Below are 18,415 nucleotides of genomic sequence, written 5' to 3' on the forward strand. Positions count from 1 at the left end.
CTGTTTAATTAGACTGCTGCTGCTGCCGATAATCACTTCCACCTCCCTCCTAATGACAGTGCAGCTCCTAAATCCTGCAGCACATGCACATAAGGTGGCTCTGACCCTGAGGTTAGATGTGTGTTGGTTTTTTTTAAGCTAGAATTAAACACAAAGCTGTGAAGGAAATCTGGTTGGTCTTGGAACTTCAACGAACTCACTCTGATCAAAGGAACTACGACCAAATCAAACCATTTCCTCAAATGGAGAATGAAAATGAGCAAAATAAAATTCAACACTAACCACAAAAAGTGCCTAAAACAGAAGGTACTATAGAACATTAGAACCCATCTACATCTTTCCAAGAACAATAGTACTGGGAAACATTGATTAACCTAAAAAAAATATTTCTGCCTTACAGTGTTTGCCTGTTCATATTGAAGAAAGACTGCAATGAAGATTATCCTCATCCTTAATAAAATGTTCCAAGTTCCTAGTGGAAGTGAGGAGTCTCACAAAGACATGGAATTTCTTGTTACTGCATCGGTCAAACGTCTAAGAAGCTATCGTTAATGGACAAAGGTCCAGTTAGTAACAGTTATGTGTGTAAAATGTCTACGTTAGTTCAAAAGAGTCTATTCGTTGCCTGAGAAAGTGTTAAAGACAGACATCAGAAATACTGTAGGACTACAGATTAGGATTACAGTGTCAGGTAAGGTCGAAGGTCAACCATTTTTCATCTCCAGTGTTTGTCTGTTATTTTATTTATTTTCTTATTGGACCTCTCAAGTCAGATGTTCATCGAACTCTACAGTAAGAAACCAGAAGGCTGGTTCGACGCGACCAGTAGGTTGGGTTTACAGTCAGACCGGAGACACTGTGCAGACGCAGCATGTCCAGGCTCGTTGTATGAATACCACAGTTTGATCTACTACATTGAAATACTTTCCTGATGATCCTCAGGTCTCACTAAGGAGTTCCAGGTCCTTTCCTTTTGAATGTGATGTAACTTTGACCACACAAGTCCATGACAATTAAAACAACACGACAAAATATTATGGGGTGGTGGATATACATATGTGTAGATGCCGTTTATGACCCATTCAGATGCTGTGATGATAGACACACCCCTGACATGCTGACTTTCTCTGATTGTGCTGTTAGTATTTCACAACCTGACTCGAAAGCTTATTGATAGCAGTTATCAGCCTGCCTTACACACAGAAGATCCTGGGTTCGAACCCCAGAGGAACCAAATCCTGAATGGCAAAGATGCACACTGAATTGGCCCATTGTTGGATGAATAACTGCCAACATGTCTTTGTTGCTGCTGACAGTATAAACACTGATACTGCTGCTACTGTTGCTGCTGCTACTGCTGCTGCTGCTACTGCTGCTGCTGCAAAGAGACTGTAGATGTGTCCACACTTGAGTTCGCCTTTACATGGTCACAGCATGAAGAATGTTTCCAGCAGGTGTGTGTCTCTCTGTGTGCATGACGCCTGTGTCTCCATCCCTAAGCAGGGTGGATGTGCAAAAGTGGGCGGGGTCATATCTCATCATTATGGTCCTGCAGAGTCAGCAGAAAAGTCAAACAGACTCACCGTGTCCTCCAGGCGTTCTCTCGTCCTCAGACGTCGTCTCAGCGTCTCTTCACAGGACTTTCATTGTCTGCCCTAAGATTGTACATGCACACGCTCATGCACAAGACCACAACACTGATGCCTGATCTCTGACTCACTGACAGGGAACCATCTGCTGCCTGTGTGTAAAAACCAACCAGACTCTACAGCGAGGCTATCCTGGACTTACCCCGATTTCCCCACATTAACCTCTGAAATCCAGAACAACATAGACAGACCCAGAGTCAGAGTAACCTGGACTAACCCTGACTCTCCTACTGTAACCCAGGATAATCTGTGAAGCTAGAATAAACTGGACTGACCTTTATCAGCCCGGGATAACCCAAAGGAGTTGTAATTAACTGCACTAGCAACAACTGCCATGGGTTTGTTTGTTGTTACTAGATTGTTTCCTGTTCCAACCATCTTTAAATCTCTGGTTGTTCTCCAACTTTCCTCACAAAGATCCTTAGAACATACTAAATAGATTAACTCCTAGTTTTGATTCAGGACAAAGTACAGATACTGTCATCACAATATTTGTCTTTAACAGTCTGTTGTGCATTATAACAGTTCCGTCTACTCTTAAGTATATGTGACATTTGGGTATTCCGCATGTCTACTACATGAACTGTTCTGTTAATTTATTCTGCTTCAACTGTGACTTTATTGGAAAAGAAATTACCGGTATTCAAATACAAATGTCACTAAAAACCTGATTGAGCATGAGTGATCCGGAGTGACCTTTTACACTTGACTTTCATGCTTTACTCGGACCAGCAGTTTTAATTTCAAAAGGTCTGTTTGAACGCATTTAGAACTGATCCTTTTGTTTGACTTTAACCTTGAAGTGAAACCTGCTGTAAATCTGAATCCTTTATAACTGAGTCAGCAGGTCAGAGGTCAAACACAGAGACAGGGGGTGAGCCACAGAGGTGTAAGGTTCAGTCCTTAAATGAAGAGATTTTTCTTTTAACTGTTCCCTTTCTTTTGCTCTTTCCTTCACTCTTTGAAATGACACATGAACCGGCCCCTCCCCATTTCAAACACACATCATTACCATGGTCTCTAAACCCAGCAGCATTACTCCAGATGTCTTTATTGAGGATAAAGGTCCACCTGTGACCTGCTGATTTACAGGTCACAAAACAGACATCAATCTGAAGCTAGAACCAGAATGAAGACAAAACAGATTCCAGATTTAAAAAGAACGTATTGGGTTATTGGGTAGTGTTGGCATCAGGAAGCAGGTGGAACCCGAGTGCAAGACTCAAGAGGCAGAGACCAGTTCAGGAAGTTTATTTGTAAAAACATTCACTTACCCGACCCTCAAGAGCAGGCACAAACAAACAGGATCTTTGGGTAGCGAGAAGACAAGGCATAAATGACAAGGTATGGACAGCAACGTAGACTGAACGCCAAAATAAACTGACAAGAACAGTGTGAGGCAGAGAAGTATATATAAATAGGGCACCAAGTGACACCAGTGGCACTAATGACAGGTGAGTGTGATCACAGACAGACAGACCTCACAGACCACTCGTATGAACAATAAAGCAATGCTAATAATCCTGTCCTCATAAACTGGATCTCCTTCTGTGTGAAATAGTAAATGTGGCCCAAACAACTGCGAAAGAAGATATAATCCTCTCCTGGCACTACTCAGTTTGGATGTTACCTGAAATGGCCCATATATTAAATGTGGGTCAGTTCTGTGTTTTGGACTTTCAGGCTGAAGTAAAGCTGTGGCCCAGATTGGGTCAACAGGAATGGACCACTAAACAGTATGTGCTGCAGATCAATCACAGCCTCCTTCAACAGTCTAGTATTTCTCAGTGCTTCACGTTGGTCTGGACATAGACCTTAATATTAGACTTGGCCTGAACTGGTCTTCCAAGACCTTCATTTTACTTTTGACCTAAACAGGACCTTCATATTAGATAGGATCCCAACTGAGCCTTGAAGTCTGCCTGGACCTGCAGACTGGTCCGCAGCCCACTCCGTGCTGCAAAACCATTCAACCTAACGAACGTCTGAACCTCCTTTAAAGGGAGTGAAACACAAAAAAAGTAGTGTATGTGTGCGTGTGGGCACGTAAATGTGTGTAGGAGGTTTACATGTTCTTTGATACAGAGGCATCAGTCACGGTCTTTCCACAGTCTGGAGCACATTCCTCAAATCCTGCTGTGTTTTGTTCCTCATTACCTACAAGAACCTGACAAAAACCTACACCAACTAACAGAAACCTGAAAACAAGGAAAGATGAAGATGGTGGAAGGGTGAATGAGAGAGAATGGGAGTCTCCCTCAAAGTGAAGAAAAGTCTGACTTTAGATTTTTATTATTCTGGTGAAGATATCTAAATCTCTGTTGATGAACAGGAAAACTAAGAGACTGAATTATATCCACATTCAGGTTCTGTTTCTTCTGTGACTTCACTGAAGTCATTTTTCCCACAGGTTGTTGTATTTAGCTGCTGAGGAAAAAGGAAGAAGATCATTCAGTCATTTAATGACAACATTTCTCTGGTGTTTAGTTCTGTGGAAATGAGCAGAAACATTTCCTGTGGTGGGAGTTAATGATGATGGGACACCGTGGGTCTCCTAAAATGATACAGTTGAAAAGATGATGGAACAGAATTCTGCTCTAAGATCAAATCAGTCTCTGGAACTTTTGACTTCATTTAATCTAAAGTATTGTTTGTTTCGGGAATATAATGCTAGGAACCATTTTCAAGGAACAAAATGGTTCTTTAAAAACATTGTTAGCCTTTGTTAATACTATGAAGGTTTAGCGTTTAGTGTCTCTTGTACAACTGGAGTGTCCAGTTGATTGTACTTATCCTACTACACTGCTGCTGACTTCTGCTAACTTCTCCTGGGGTTCCAGGTCTCTGAGAAGATTCCGGACCTGAAGAAGAGAGGAAAAGTTCCTTATGCTCAGGACATAATGAAGGAGACAGGTTTGTCCAACAATATCACCAACATGTGGAAACGTCCTCGCTGTGGCGTACCTGATTACCCTGTCCTGAAGGGGGAGCTCCATCATGAACGACACCGCCAGAGACGCTTTGTTCTTTATGGAGGACGCTTGGACAAGACAGACCTCACCTACAGGTTGATATTTGCACACTGGCAGTCCAACACCAACTACACACACCTTACACCACAGACCAATCTCCACAGAGAAAACGTTGTATTTTTTCACATTTACAGAGAAGCTTCAGGGTTGCTACTAGTCTGTGAGATAATAGTCAGCTTGTTTTGAGATACATTCAAGCTATCTTCTTTCTTTTTCTGTTTTTGCAGTATTTTAGAGGGGATTTGTAAACAATTGGGTAACTGGAAGCACCATAGCTGTATATTTAGCAGAATTTCAGCTGTTTTTGGAGTAGATTCTATTTATTGATTAGCTTACCTACAGCAAGTCTTCTGAGCTGTTTTCTTTTTGTTTTTTTTGTTTTGGTTTTTTTTTTTATATATATATTCACTTATTTTTAGGTACTAGGCTAGCTAAAAGTATGCCTCGGAGGCTATACTTTTAGCTAAGTTGTTAAGTCTGTGTTAGCTTGAGGAGCTATGTTGCTGTTTTTTTCTTTCGTGTGCTGTAGCCTTAAAACAGTTGGGTTTCTCTATGGACTTTGGTTTGGGGGACAGAGTGGTTCATACATTTTAATTTCCTGTGTGAAAAGTCTATTAGTGATGAAAAAAGAAAGTTTTTTGTGTCCATCCCTTTTGTTGAACAGCTACAAAGATTTATTCCCAGTGTCCCTGCTGGCAGCCATGATTTTATTGAAAGCAAGCATCCATGTCTGTGGCTAGTTTTAGCAGCAGGGGGTTCACATGGTGCCAGTAAAACACACAACCATAGCACATGAAATTAAAAGCATGGAAGACAGAATATAGTTTATATTTGATGGATATTAAATGTGAAGTGAGAAAAGAAAATGAATCAGTGGAGCAGACTATTAGTTTTGAAGTTTTTAAAAATGAATTTTGCTGCCGTTCTTTGGTCTGAAGCCTGACTCCATTACTGTCAGCAGCTACAGCCTCTGTGTCTGTGTCTCCTGGGGTTTCTTTTCATTAATTCTAGCAGGTTTTCAACTAAATAGAACAACAATAACCAGTGGTGTGGGGACACAGTAGTCCATGATGTATGGCTGTGGCCGTCAGTTTTGTTCATAGTCACGAATAAATACACATCATCTTAAAAAGTAGAGATTTGAGATGTTGCAGAGATGCCTCCATTAGTGAGTACTTTTGTGTTTTTTGGTGGTAAAAACCTTTGTCCAGCGGAAATAGACTAGCATTGCTGTATCCATCTAAGCTAAAATAATTTGTTTTCTCCATCCTGACTAGCATAAGCATAAGTCACTTGTTGTTCCAGAACTGATTTGAAGCTGTTGTATTTGTGTGTTTTTCAGATATAGGTCAGGTGAAGGTGATGACTCAGGTCGTGGATTTTCGTTTCTAATCTGTCAGGTATTTGTGTTGAAAGTGATAAGCTCAGGGATTTAAAGCCAGGTGAACTTTGTTCAGGGGAAAGTCCCAGCACAAATATTTACTCCCTCTGTGATTTTCCACACTCCTAAAATTATTTCAACGCAAATAGGTTTTTTAAAATCTCCTTTAGCTTTTCATAAACTTTAAATAATAAAAAAGAAAATGATTCACTATTTTTTAAACAAACATTTTCCCATGATGCCATACAATGGCATTGTTGATCAATCAGTGTGTACATCATTAATGTTTGGGTGGTTAATTTGATGGGGAGATTTGTGGGAAGCCAAGGCACAAACCACAAGCCATGAACACCAAACTCATAGCATGGACACAGACTATCAACTCAGACCACTTCTAACACATGGACACAACACACACAGAACAATGACCCCACAAAGACAGAGTTAGAGGTATATATACCCTGGACACCAGGTGTCACCAGTGAGACTGACGACAGAGACACAGGTGATAGTGCTGACACTGATGAGGCACACACAGGAAAAAAGAAATGAGACAGAGAGACCTCACATAAAAAACAGCAAACAATCAAATTCTACCTAAAATGTACTTTCTGATTTAGCAAGTGGCCTACAAAAGTGGGGCCATAGTCTCTGATGACCTCATGCATTATCATCATCATCATCATGGTTGTTAAACAGGATTGGACCTGTTCATGGCATAGGTGTAAATAAACCCTCTGTAGCTGTTTGCAGTCAGATCCCATCCTCATCAACAGCTGATCTTCATGTTTCCCTGTCACACTGATGATTGATTGCTCCTTATCATCTCCTCCTCACGTTCCTGCAGCAGCTCCTATCTCAGCTCTGATCCTGAACCACACAGGGTTTTTGTTGCACTGGAGTCTCCTCTCTAAAAAACAACAGCACTTTCTGGTATTGATTGTGGGTTCTAATTTCACTCATCACTCTGGGTGGTTTGATTTCAGACTGTGAGCTCCAGGGCATCAAATCTGCTGAGTCTGATTAGGGGGAGGAGATCCTGGCTGGTGGTCCTAGTCTGAGTCTGCCTGAGATACAGGATGGTGGTCCTGGTCTCACTGAGTCGTTCTGTTTTATACATGCAGAATTGTGCGGTTTCCATGGCAGATGGGTGAGGACAAGGTACGCCGCATCTTCCAGGAAGCTCTGAAAATCTGGAGTGACGTGACACCGTTGACCTTCACTGAGGTCCGCAGCGGGAAATCTGACATCCGGATTGATTTCACCAGGTTAAAAGAACAAAAACAAGTCCTTGTAATTCCAATAGTTTCTGGTACTGTCTCAAGACCCTAAGGGCCTGGTTTTCATTTGTATTCAGTTTTATTTAATAAAAAACACATCCAATCCCCCAACATCACACCATACCCTCATAGTCACACATGTGTTGGCTTGTTTTATACACCTGCAGATACTGGCACGGAGACAACCTGCCTTTTGATGGTCCAGGAGGGATCCTGGCTCATGCCTTCTTCCCCAGAACTCACCGACAGGGAGACGTTCACTTTGACTATGATGAGTCTTGGACACTGGGAAACCACATGGGTAAGTCAAGGTCTAGACAAGCTCAAACAAGAATCAGAAATATAAGGAAATAAAATTAATAATGAAAATATTAATAATTTACCATACAGGTACCGACCTCCTCCAGGTTGCAGCCCATGAGTTTGGTCACATCTTAGGATTGCAACATTCCCGTGAACCAGGAGCTGTCATGTCGGCGTACTACACCTTCTCTTATCCACTGAGGCTGAGCGAGGACGACAAAAGAGGAATTCAGTTTCTGTATGGAAGTCATCCAGAAGCCCCGCCCGCTCCACCGCCTCGACCTCCACCACCACCACCGCCACCACCACCACCACCACCACCATCATACCCTGAGACCAATGAGATCCCAACCATAGTAAGTGGTGTGCCTACAACGCAGTGAATAAAACATCATATATGCAGATGTTTTCTCAACTTCACGTGTGACCTTTATGTAGCAGTGGCCATCATTTTTTTAACCACCTCAGAATGTCTTGCTTAACCTAAACAGTCTCCTGTTGGTCTCTGACCACTCACTGTAAGAAACAATTTAGTTGGATTTCATCAATTTCCTTGCGTCAGTCCAGGAGGATTTCGACTAAACATCAATGTGTCATCAATGTGAGCTGGCTATCTTTGGTTGTAATTTTAATTAATGTTTCTTTGATTTAGGGCATAAGTTAGGAGAATTCTACCATTATCCTCAGTGGTTCCTGACACTGGTGTTCCACATTGTAGCGCTGATGGCAGCATCTATCATTAAACATCATCACACACATGGTTGTGTTTTAAAGCTGTCAGAGATAAATCATCTTCAGATCAGTTTGTGTCGTAAAATCCCTAGGAGTCGTAAAAGTCCTGCTGCTGCATTTTGTTTCCTCAGTTAAGGGAGACATAAATCTTGAATCCTGACATGTTTGATTCCCAGCCTGACGCCTGCCAGACCAACTTTGACGCCGTGTCCATGATCCGGGGCGAGCTCTTCTTCTTCAAGTCCGGGTACGTGTGGAGGATCAGGGATGGGCACCTGGAGAGTGGATACCCAGCGCTGGCATCCCGCCACTGGAGGGGAATTCCTGACAACATTGATGCCGCATTTGAAGACAAGTCTGGGAATATCTGGTTCTTTCAAGGTGAACGTGGGTGGGGGTTAGAGTGGGGACTATGGTTTCAGGTGAAGACAAGATGAAACAGGAAGTGGTTTAAGAGACCTGTAAAAAAGACTGTAATGATAGTTTTAATTAGAAATGAAAGGGAAAAGGTTCACGCTGTGGTTCTGTGATTCAAACACAGCCAAAGATAGATATGTTTGAGTCTCACTTCAAAAAGCTGCAAATAATAGAAATGATTTTAATTAGAATTGACAGTGAAAAGGTTTGTCTGTGGTTTTCTAACTTAAGTTGCTGGAAAAAAAAACCCCAGACTTACTCCGTCTTGCCAGTGTCATCATTTGTTTTGTTTTTTTATATCTTGTTGTAACCGTTCAGACATGATCTCAGTTTGTCTTTAAATCCAGAACATATAATCACAGAACTACATGACCTGAGGCAAGTTTAAATACAAACAGCTTTCCATAGACTGGGAGTTATCATGTCTGCCTTACACATCTGCCTTACAGGCAAAAGGTGCTGGATTCGAGACCCAGAGGAACCATATAATGGCACCTCCAGTGGCAGCCTGTGTGGGTTGCAAAGACTCACACTGTGAATTTCCCCGTTGTTGTACAAATAAGGGACAAATATTTATATTTCTAATATAGTATATAATAATATATAAATATTAATATGGAGCCATGAAGACATAGATGGACACAAGAGTCAACCGTCAGGTAGTAAAGTTTATCTGGTATTAACAGAATAAAAGATGAATCTGCTCACCTTCCCTCTGTGACTTTGCAGGTCAGAAATACTGGGTGTTTGACGCAGAGATGCAAATCCGAGGTCCAGAATCCATCAGGACTCTGGGTCTATCTGTTTCTGGGATCCAGGCAGCGTTGCGCTGGGGACACGACTCCAACTATGACACCTACTTCTTCAAGTCTGGAACCTACTGGAGATTCAGTCCCCATGAAAACCGGTTGGAGTCGTTGTACCCGCGCAGCATGCAGGACTGGAGTGGAATTCCCAATGATGTGGACGCTGCCTTCAGGGACATCTATGGTAAGCTGCAAGACCCAGACACAGGTTCAGTCGATGCTGATTCTGTCCTGCCAACAGGAGATCATCAGAGATGTTTCTCTTGTTTTTTCAGGATATGCTCACTTCATCCTTGGACGTCAGTACTGGAAGTTTGACCCAGTTGGCAGGAACTCCCTGGAGGGATATCCTCGTTACGTAGGCATGGACTTCTTTGGCTGCAGAATGATCTGAAAAGTCACAGGAACTCATTTTTGTTCCTGTGGAGATTCAAAATGTTGGTTCTTATGAAACAAAAGAGACGTGTGCTGTTTGGATTTGAGGAGATGAGATGTTCTCCTCTGCTCGACTTCACTCACTGATGCTCAGATCAACTTCAACACCTTCTCAGGAAAGTCCAACTGTGGTCTCCTCAGTCTCTGTCTCCTCTGCAGCTCCAGTCACACTTATTTTGCACATGTTCTCACTGCTGGGCAGAGATTTGGACTGGAGGTTTAACATTAATGTGAACTGTCTTTCTTTTGAGCCTCACACACAGAACCGGAACCAGTCTGGACCTTCAGTCTCCATCACATATGAACACCTACACCTGCAGATGATTAAAGAAATATCACGGTATATTTGTCCACGAGCAGCTATAAAACCATCTCCCTACTGATTTGGCTCTCATTAGATCACATGGGCCATCTTTCCTGAAATGTATCAGTACCTTAAGCATAAGCACCCATTTCAAACTAAATTCTTTTGTTTATAGGGTCTCCTTGTTTTTTTCTTCTGTGGTGAAAGTCCTGTAAGGACAAATTACTTCTTCTGGTGTCTAGAGTTCTTTAGCCCTCAGCCAGGTGGTACACTGTACAGTGTGTTTAAAAAACAACAACATTGTTCTCCACCTGTGTTCTCTGTGTCTTTGGTTCTGCCTCCAGTCTCTTAAAGATCAATATCTGGACCTGATTTTTTAAGACTCAGTCCACATTGAGAGTCTACTTTAGAGAAACGGTTTCAAAGTGAAAACACTGTAAGACGCTGGTAACAATCTTTAGTTTATTTAAGGTAACTGGTTCTAAAAGTGTCTGGTACTGTGCAGTGGCAAAATAAAAATGTTTCCACACTTGGTGAACATTTCAATAGTTCCTGGCACTACTTTCTACTCTTGAAACCTTTGAAATATGACTGTTATCTTAAATGGAAAGGAACTTAAAGGGACAGTTGAGGTATAGGTTATATTTTACAGGAGAGACTGCAAAATGTTTTTAATTAAAAAGCCAGCGATAATAAATCACCACTTAAAATCACATCACCTCTCCCTACCATAGCGCCACCTAGAGGCATTTTTTCAACAAAAGCCACTACAGAGATGATCACCTGTTCTCAAACACAGAGAAAAAAACATGTTCTAATTACAGCTGTTGGCAGAACAACATGGCTGCCATGTCTGTCAAAGAAACTGATGGTTCATATTATTTTGTAATCCACTAGGCATCCATCCATCCATTTTCATTTGTTTATCCGTTACCGGGTCGCGGTGGCAGCAGTCTCCATGACCCCTACCCAAATCACACTGCACCGTACCAACCCCCCTGAACCTTCCTGCAGGTGGTGAGTCCACTGGAAGGTACCAACTGCCCTAACCTGGATTCGATCTTTCCCAGAAGGTGAACCCTGGGGTTCCACACCAGTGACAGAGACATAGCCCCTGGGCCAAAGAGCCACATTATTTTGTAATAATTTCTAAACAATATTGGAAGTATATTTAATGATCATTAACAGGGACATTTGTCAGCAGAACTGATGTTTGTGATGGAGTATTATTTCAGGTATTGAAGGATATGATAGACGTTAAGGCTGACATCAGGTCCTGTTTGTGGGCTCCGCCCAGCAGGTTGAGACCCAGTGTTGGTGTTAAGTGTTGGGACAGTTCTCTTTGTCTGCAGCTGCAGTGAAGACTCACATCATCGCAATTTTGTTTCAGTTGTTTTTTTTCTTCAGTGCAGGACACTGAGCACTCGTTTGTTTTTGTTTTTAAATTGGTCACTGTTTCTTTAACACCCTATTTCTGTTTTCATTCAAGTGTTACTCTTTGTTTTTGACATATTTATACACCTCTGACCGTGTACATACATGTTTTTGATTCTCTCTTTGTGTAACCTCAACTTCATGCATTTGCAATTTATAAATAATAATGTTCTTTTAATAAAAACAACCTTTTTTAACATCTGTTTCCTGGTATTGTTTCTTTAAAAGACAAGTTCAATATAGATACATTTCATAAATAATTTTAACATGAAATCTTTTATTAAAACAGGACTATTAATGTAAAAAAACCAAACCCATAATGTCTGAGTCAGGCTGTCAGTTTCTTCTACATCATCATCTGACTCAGTGTTTTTGATTTTTAGTAAAAACAGTTACTGTTCATGTTTTAGTCAAAATACCTTTGTGGTTTGAGGAGGATGTTCGTTGCCCCACCTCCAGTGACTCTCATTGTTTGGGTTCATTTTCTTTCTGGAAGCTGCTGAGATGTTTCTGTCCATGTTACAGGTGGATGACTCACTGCTGCTGTTAGATAGTTATATTTAAAGACAGTCGTCCAATGGAGAACAGATACCGTATAACATCAACATACATTTATATATATACACTGTGCATATATATAGTACATATATATACTGTGTATATATATATATATATATATATACACACACATTTCTCCCCAATATGTACGTTTTTACAATAGGGGATTTTAATGTTTTAGTAAAGTACATAGAGACAAGTGAGTTTGATATATAGCTGGCATATAGAAGGGAGTGCACAGTCAAAAATGTTTCGGAACCACTGATTTATGGGATAGCTCTTCGAACTTTCTCCTACACATACACAGGCAGACAAAAGTAGCTTTTGTTATTTTTATTTTGTAAGAATTAGTAAAAGGTACAAAAGATAACAACAATGTAAAGAACAATAACTACTCTGAGTCAGTGGAGACATTTCCTCCTGCAGTCAGTGGTCAGAGAGAGAATAGCTTTTCCACACAGAGAAAAAAATAAACACATATTGAGGGTGACCAATCAGTACTAAACATTAATAACAATAAAAACATAATTGAATATTAACAGGAAATAAGGACAGTGGCAGCAGAGGCCTGAGACGTTGGTGGAACAGATAAACGTCCAGCTGTGACTCGGAAGTATAACCGTGTCACAGTACCTCAGTTTCATGGGAGGTGAGGGAGGGGCCAAAGAAAACATGGACGCAGCCTAAGCTGGTCACCCATTTACCACGCAGGTGTGTTTGCCAATCGCCTCATTCTCCTGCAGAGGAAAAAGACGATGACAACGTCAAAACACAAACAAACAAGAGAAAGAGAAAACACAACTGCCAGAAATAAAAAGAAATGATTTCTTGGTGAGATTAGATTTCCACACTGACCTTGTGTTTCTGTCCTGGTCTCTAATCTTCTTCTCCATCTCTGCGTCTGTCAGAGTCTCCAACAGAGGGCACCACTGGTCAGCGTCACCTGTGTTTCTAATGGCTATTTCCACCGTGGGCAAAGGATTCTCGCTGAAAAACAACACACACGCAAAACATTAAAAGAAAGCAAAGAAGGATGGAAACACTAGAAACAGTGACTAACAATATTAGTAAAAGTACAACTCTTAAATGCATGTCCTCACTATCTGCAGTTGTTAGCTGAAAACAGTTCAGTGTCAGAGTCACTGGCTAGTGTCAACCTGAGGTGACCTGTGGTGAACGCCACCAACCTCCCAGCTGCAGAAATCTGATGTTTTTTAGTCGATGACACACTTTTTCCAAACACCTGAAACTTTGTGAGTAAAACCTCACAAACACCTTGTTTTTGTATATAAACTCAACTTTCTGCATAAATGGAGAAAGTTGAGTTTATATGTTGTCCATAAGGGGCAGCAACATGAAAGTCATTTTACAAAATAAACCAACATGAAATCTGTAATATCAAAGAAAAGAAAACAAGTGTGAAGTTTGAACACATGCTGCTGATGTTGCAAATGTAAACACTTTTAAAATCAACTGGTGTTTCAAGTTTCTGTTTTGTTCTGATTTGTTTGTAATATATAAATATATACATTTGTGTTTTACAACTGCAATACAGGGATTGTTATTTAATATTACAGAAAAACAAATGTAAGGCATTTGTCACAGAAAGATTTTATTTTAAACTGCTGTGAGCAGAGTACTTTCTTTGGTACTGTTAGAGTGTGCAGCTCAATGGTGTGTGAGTTAAATCTCTTTCATCTTGCCTCTTTTGCGTGAACTGTTGTTATGGTTACAAAATGAATTATTTTATAGCCAATACGGAAGGTAATGTGATAACTATATATATGATTTGGCGCCAGCTGCTGTTCTTTTCATGTTCCTTTCTCCTGTCTCCTGTTTTTCATTACAAAAACGGATTTTAAAGAAAAAATGTTGTATGACCAGGCCACGCAAAATCGCGAGCGTTAATAAATTCATTCATTTGTTCATTCATTTTTTACTGATTATTCCTTTGCGTGGTCTTAGAGGAACTGGAGCCAATCCCTGCACTCCGCAGTAGAAACACAAGTGAATCAGGTAATTGGTTAATAATGGCTTTTACTTTAATGTGCATTACTGAGAAATGTTTTATTATTATTCCTATTTCATCAGCAGGGGTGGAAATTAATAAAAATGATTAATTGCATAGTACCAGGAAACCGATCCAATTAATGCCAATAAACAGTTGTAATTGTTCCCAGCACCAGTTTTAATAATGTATTGTGGTTGAGTGACTAAAAAACAGTAGTTTGGAAACAAGGAACAATCTGTCTGTGTCCAGTACCTGAAGGCATACGTCCTCTGGTGCCAGCTCAGCTGACCGCGGATGCTGTAGGCAATGGTGGTAACAAACTCTCCACCCAGACCTAACTCTGAACAGAGCTTGAGTGCAAACTTCTCTGGAGAGTTCTCCCTCTCTGACATGTCCCACTCAAACTGGTCCACCAGAGAAATGTTCCCCACATGGATGTTCAACTGTAAACATTTCAGACAGAAATGAACAGTTGACTTTTAAAGACTGCTCTGCCAACATTACATTATGACCTGTAATGGTGACTGGGTTCATCAAAATAAAGAAAAGAGTTCATTCACGGGAGCAGATTTTAGTAGTTTAACAACAAAGCAGCACATTTTACCATAGTATTTAAATGACATACATTTGCTCATTATATTGTTCATTAAAATAATTAGTGATATATATATAAAAATATCCTTTCTTCCACAAAGGTGAAATATGCAAATTTTACTTCTTTTTTTTTCACATTTTCTTCAGACGAATCAGTCGACTGAACAAGCCTTACCTTGATGATGACCCTCTGGTCTGTCTGGTCCTCTAAGATACTATCTGTGGGGTAAGACTCGATCTGCTGTCGGATGGCAGAGGCGATGGCAGGAACAAAGGTCAGGGGATTGAGGTCCAGGTCATCGCAAAGAATCTCAGCAAACATCTCAGGTGTCATTAGTTTTTCTGAAATATGAATTAAAGCAATGATGATAAAAGGAACTGTTAAGTAAATCCTTATCCATCTAAAACAAGTGACAGGTTAATTTACCGTTCATATTCCAGGTGAAAGCATCTCTAAGCTTCTGTCCCTCAATCTCCATGTCCAGACGGATTGGCACAAGAACTTCCGACTGAGAGGCATTCTCGTGAATTACAGCTGGATCGTGGTCATCAAAACTGAGCAGCAAACACAGGACAAAGATTTACACATATGGAACCTGAAATCAAATGTACAGTGATAAAATAATGTTTTATCAACTAATTATTCCTATTTCTCACCACAGTGGGAAGGTCCTCTTCTTGTCACGGCCCAGTCGACTGCGGTTGATGGTTGTGGAACAGGGAACTGCATCCAGATGGTGAGAACTATTGGGCAGTGTTGGAACCCACTGACTGTTTCTTTTTGCCTTCTGTTCCCTGTTGGTAAAGTAAACAGAATTATAAATGTTCATAAGAAAACACATATAGCATTTCAGGAATTAACCTTGTTTACCAGATATTTAAGTATTGTGTAATAATTGTTAACAATGGTTAACAATTGTATAATAATAATTGAGATTGCAATCAACAACACTATACACGGCAACAATAATCACCTCCTAATCTACTAATACTATTAACACTATCTATCTACTGTATCTACTTCTGCTAACCCACTAATCTAATCTACCAACATCCACTGTTCAGGTTTCCAATATTCATTGACAGTGTGCTGCTTCTCTTGTTTGTATTATATTGTACTTTATTTTATTGTATTTTACTATGCATGTGTTTTTTGTTCTGTACTGCTGCTGGAGCCTAAATTTCACAAAGGGAACTCCCAAGGGATTAATAAAGTGCTATCTATCTATTTAAAACAGTGGTGGGCCATCAGGGCCAGCAAGGCCTTCTCTGTTGGCCTAACATAAATCATGATCAAGTTGATACAAGTTCATTTAATTTATTAATTTACTTTTCCTAAATACATACAGCTTACTTCATATTCTTCAGATTCTCTTCATGTCATATTAGACTCCTTCCAGTGTTTTTTTAGGTTAGAGTTTTTATCCAATCAGAAATCAGCTAGCTGTTGCCAGGCTGTATGAAATCTGCCCGAGGCCTTCAGAATCAACAATGTGGGCACCGGGCAATGTAAGCGAACCGAAGCGAACGGACAGATACAGTTAATAGACAGTTACGATAGCCAATCAGATCACGAGTTGTTGACAGTAGGCCTTCTAGCTGTGCTGACGTTGAACGTGACATGTATGCATCCTGTGATTGGATACTCACTTCCGCCGTAAAACAATATAAATAACTGATTAGCAGAGACAGAAATCTAATATATACTCACTTTTTTATTCCACAATGGCCAAAGGAGGGCAAAATGTGGATTTGTGAACTTAAATTGCTTAACTAAGGCAGCAATGAGAAACCAAAGCACGACTGGACACTTGCGAGCTACGTTGCTTCTAAAAACTTTTGGGGACACTGGATTGTATGCACAGCTCAACGAACAGGTGCGAGAAGGATATCTTGTTGGAACTGAAACTAACAGATAAACTGTACAACCAAGTCATTGAGGTCTTCTTGAGGAAAGAAAGGAGAATGGATTTTGTGTTGAAATAGTGTTGAAAATTTGTGTTTTGGAGGACAGCTGTTTTGGTGAGTACAAACATTTTATTTATTTACTTGCGGATATATTTATTATTTATAAATGCGTCAGAAAATAGCCCATTTTGTAGACAGTTGGGGTGATGCAATGTCCAGTAGTGCTTATAGTGTGTTTCTGTATACAATTTCTCCAGCCGTGGTCACGTGGTGTCCTAAATTATGATATTATATGAGGTATTTATTGAAGTCGGACTAAGTAGGACATCACTGAAGGCCTAGGTGTGAAATGCACAGCCCACCACTGGTTTAAAATCATTTCCTGGTTAACAGTATCAAACGGTAGTTGTAAGCTAACCATTTTTAACTAACTTAATTTTGGTTTCTGGGTACGTGTGTATACCTGAGGTAGGCAGGTGGCTCGGTACTGATGGAAACTGCTTTGTACTTCTCATCGTTTCCTTCCAATATCTCCTCCACCTCTGAAGCTTTCAGGAGAGTCACACTGGTGGCCAGCTGAGTGTAACCATGATCTTTTACACAGCCAACACAAATAGGAATAAGTCAACACCAAAATTGAGAAGAGGTTTACAAACAAAACAGGGATAAGTTTTCAACCGAATATATGTTGTCACATGTGACAGTACTGACCGTGGGACGACTCCACAATTTTCTTGCGTTCTTCTACAGATGCCAACTTCCTCCATAGCGATGGGTATCGTTTATACAGAGAGCCTCTGAACATACGCAGGTAGTTTCCCACCTGGACAGATTCAGATAATGATTTTATTATGTATATTTAGCTGCGTCATTCATGTATCAAATACTACTTTAATCTGATTATAATTGGGCCGATTAGAGAGTTACAGCATTTAAACATTTTTTTATGATTATAATTAAGTACATGCAGTGCCTAAAAATATTTGGGAACTGTATACAAAGTCATTTTAAACGAAAGAAGGCAAAATTATTACAACGTAACTAATCGACTAAACGCGGTAACGCATCAAAATATTGAAATAATTTCTAAATTCAAGAGTATTCTAAATTATAAAGGCCGTTATACGTCATCGTTAGCAAATGTGCTAAAATAGAGCTAACCAGGTAAAACCGAGGTAAAGATGAATTAAAATAAAGTCGTTTTTATATTCAACTCGGTGATTTTACATTTGGGCTCATTTTGCTTTAATCTTAAAACGAAAACATGATAGAGAAAAATAAATGAACGTATGTTTTGTTAGCAGCGTCCTCCATCTCTATTAGCATCCATTGCTAGCTACCAACAAACTGCTACAAAAGGAGAGACAAAAGACCCCTAAATTGTCCTTATGTTTTTATCAAACCTTATTTTAGTCTCTCACCTCCGAACCAATCATGTAGAAGTCTCCATCTTCTTCCAGCTGGAATTTCACAGGTTTTTGACCAAACGTTTTACTGAGCGCCATCATTACATCAATTAAAACAAAGCCGAGAGTGAGGTACTGCGCATTCGCAAAGCACAGCAGTACTGG

At 40.3% G+C, this 18,415-nt stretch overlaps 2 protein-coding genes and 1 long non-coding RNA gene across 3 annotated transcripts in view; 1 reads left to right on the forward strand and 2 right to left on the reverse strand.

Moving 5' to 3' along the window:
- LOC112486474 (uncharacterized) overlaps positions 1 to 1,710 on the reverse strand; it is a 5,036-nt gene extending 3,326 nt beyond the window's left edge. Inside the window, exon 1 of the long non-coding RNA XR_003048928.1 lies at positions 1,584 to 1,710. This is a non-coding gene — a long non-coding RNA (uncharacterized LOC112486474). The remainder of the gene's footprint in view (positions 1 to 1,583) is intronic.
- mmp11a (matrix metallopeptidase 11a) overlaps positions 1 to 11,362 on the forward strand; it is a 16,486-nt gene extending 5,124 nt beyond the window's left edge. Inside the window, exons 2-8 of the mRNA XM_008335652.3 lie at positions 4,490 to 4,716; positions 7,187 to 7,330; positions 7,510 to 7,643; positions 7,733 to 8,001; positions 8,554 to 8,758; positions 9,524 to 9,784; positions 9,876 to 11,362. Of these exons, the coding sequence (XP_008333874.2) occupies positions 4,490 to 4,716; positions 7,187 to 7,330; positions 7,510 to 7,643; positions 7,733 to 8,001; positions 8,554 to 8,758; positions 9,524 to 9,784; positions 9,876 to 9,994 (1,359 nt within the window). The 3' untranslated portion in view covers positions 9,995 to 11,362. The remainder of the gene's footprint in view (positions 1 to 4,489; positions 4,717 to 7,186; positions 7,331 to 7,509; positions 7,644 to 7,732; positions 8,002 to 8,553; positions 8,759 to 9,523; positions 9,785 to 9,875) is intronic.
- A 1,287-nt stretch (positions 11,363 to 12,649) lies between these two features.
- On the reverse strand, positions 12,650 to 18,415 carry smarcb1a (SWI/SNF related BAF chromatin remodeling complex subunit B1a). The gene is made up of 9 exons (XM_008335650.3): positions 18,266 to 18,415; positions 17,556 to 17,667; positions 17,308 to 17,437; positions 15,594 to 15,731; positions 15,364 to 15,491; positions 15,112 to 15,278; positions 14,595 to 14,785; positions 13,187 to 13,318; positions 12,650 to 13,068 (listed from the first exon to the last, which is right to left on the reverse strand). The coding sequence occupies exons 1-9, from the start codon at positions 18,350 to 18,352 to the stop codon at positions 13,032 to 13,034; spliced, it is 1,122 nt and encodes a 373-aa protein (XP_008333872.1). The 5' UTR covers positions 18,353 to 18,415; the 3' UTR covers positions 12,650 to 13,031.

This window comes from Cynoglossus semilaevis, chromosome Z, assembly GCF_000523025.1.
Source record: "Cynoglossus semilaevis isolate Cse_v1.0 chromosome Z, Cse_v1.0, whole genome shotgun sequence".
Classification (NCBI taxonomy): Eukaryota; Metazoa; Chordata; class Actinopteri; order Pleuronectiformes; family Cynoglossidae; genus Cynoglossus; species Cynoglossus semilaevis.

Coding starts and splice junctions, on each gene's coding strand:
- smarcb1a (XM_008335650.3), bottom strand. CDS start 18,352: ATGATGGCGCTCAGTAAAACGTTTGGTCAAAAACCTGTGAAATTCCAG. Junction 17,438..17,555: donor AATTGTGGAGTCGTCCCACG/GTCAGTACTGTC, acceptor GCTGTGTAAAAG/ATCATGGTTACACTCAGCTG. Junction 13,319..14,594: donor CAGAGGACGTATGCCTTCAG/GTACTGGACACA, acceptor GTTGTTTTTCAG/CGAGAATCCTTTGCCCACGG.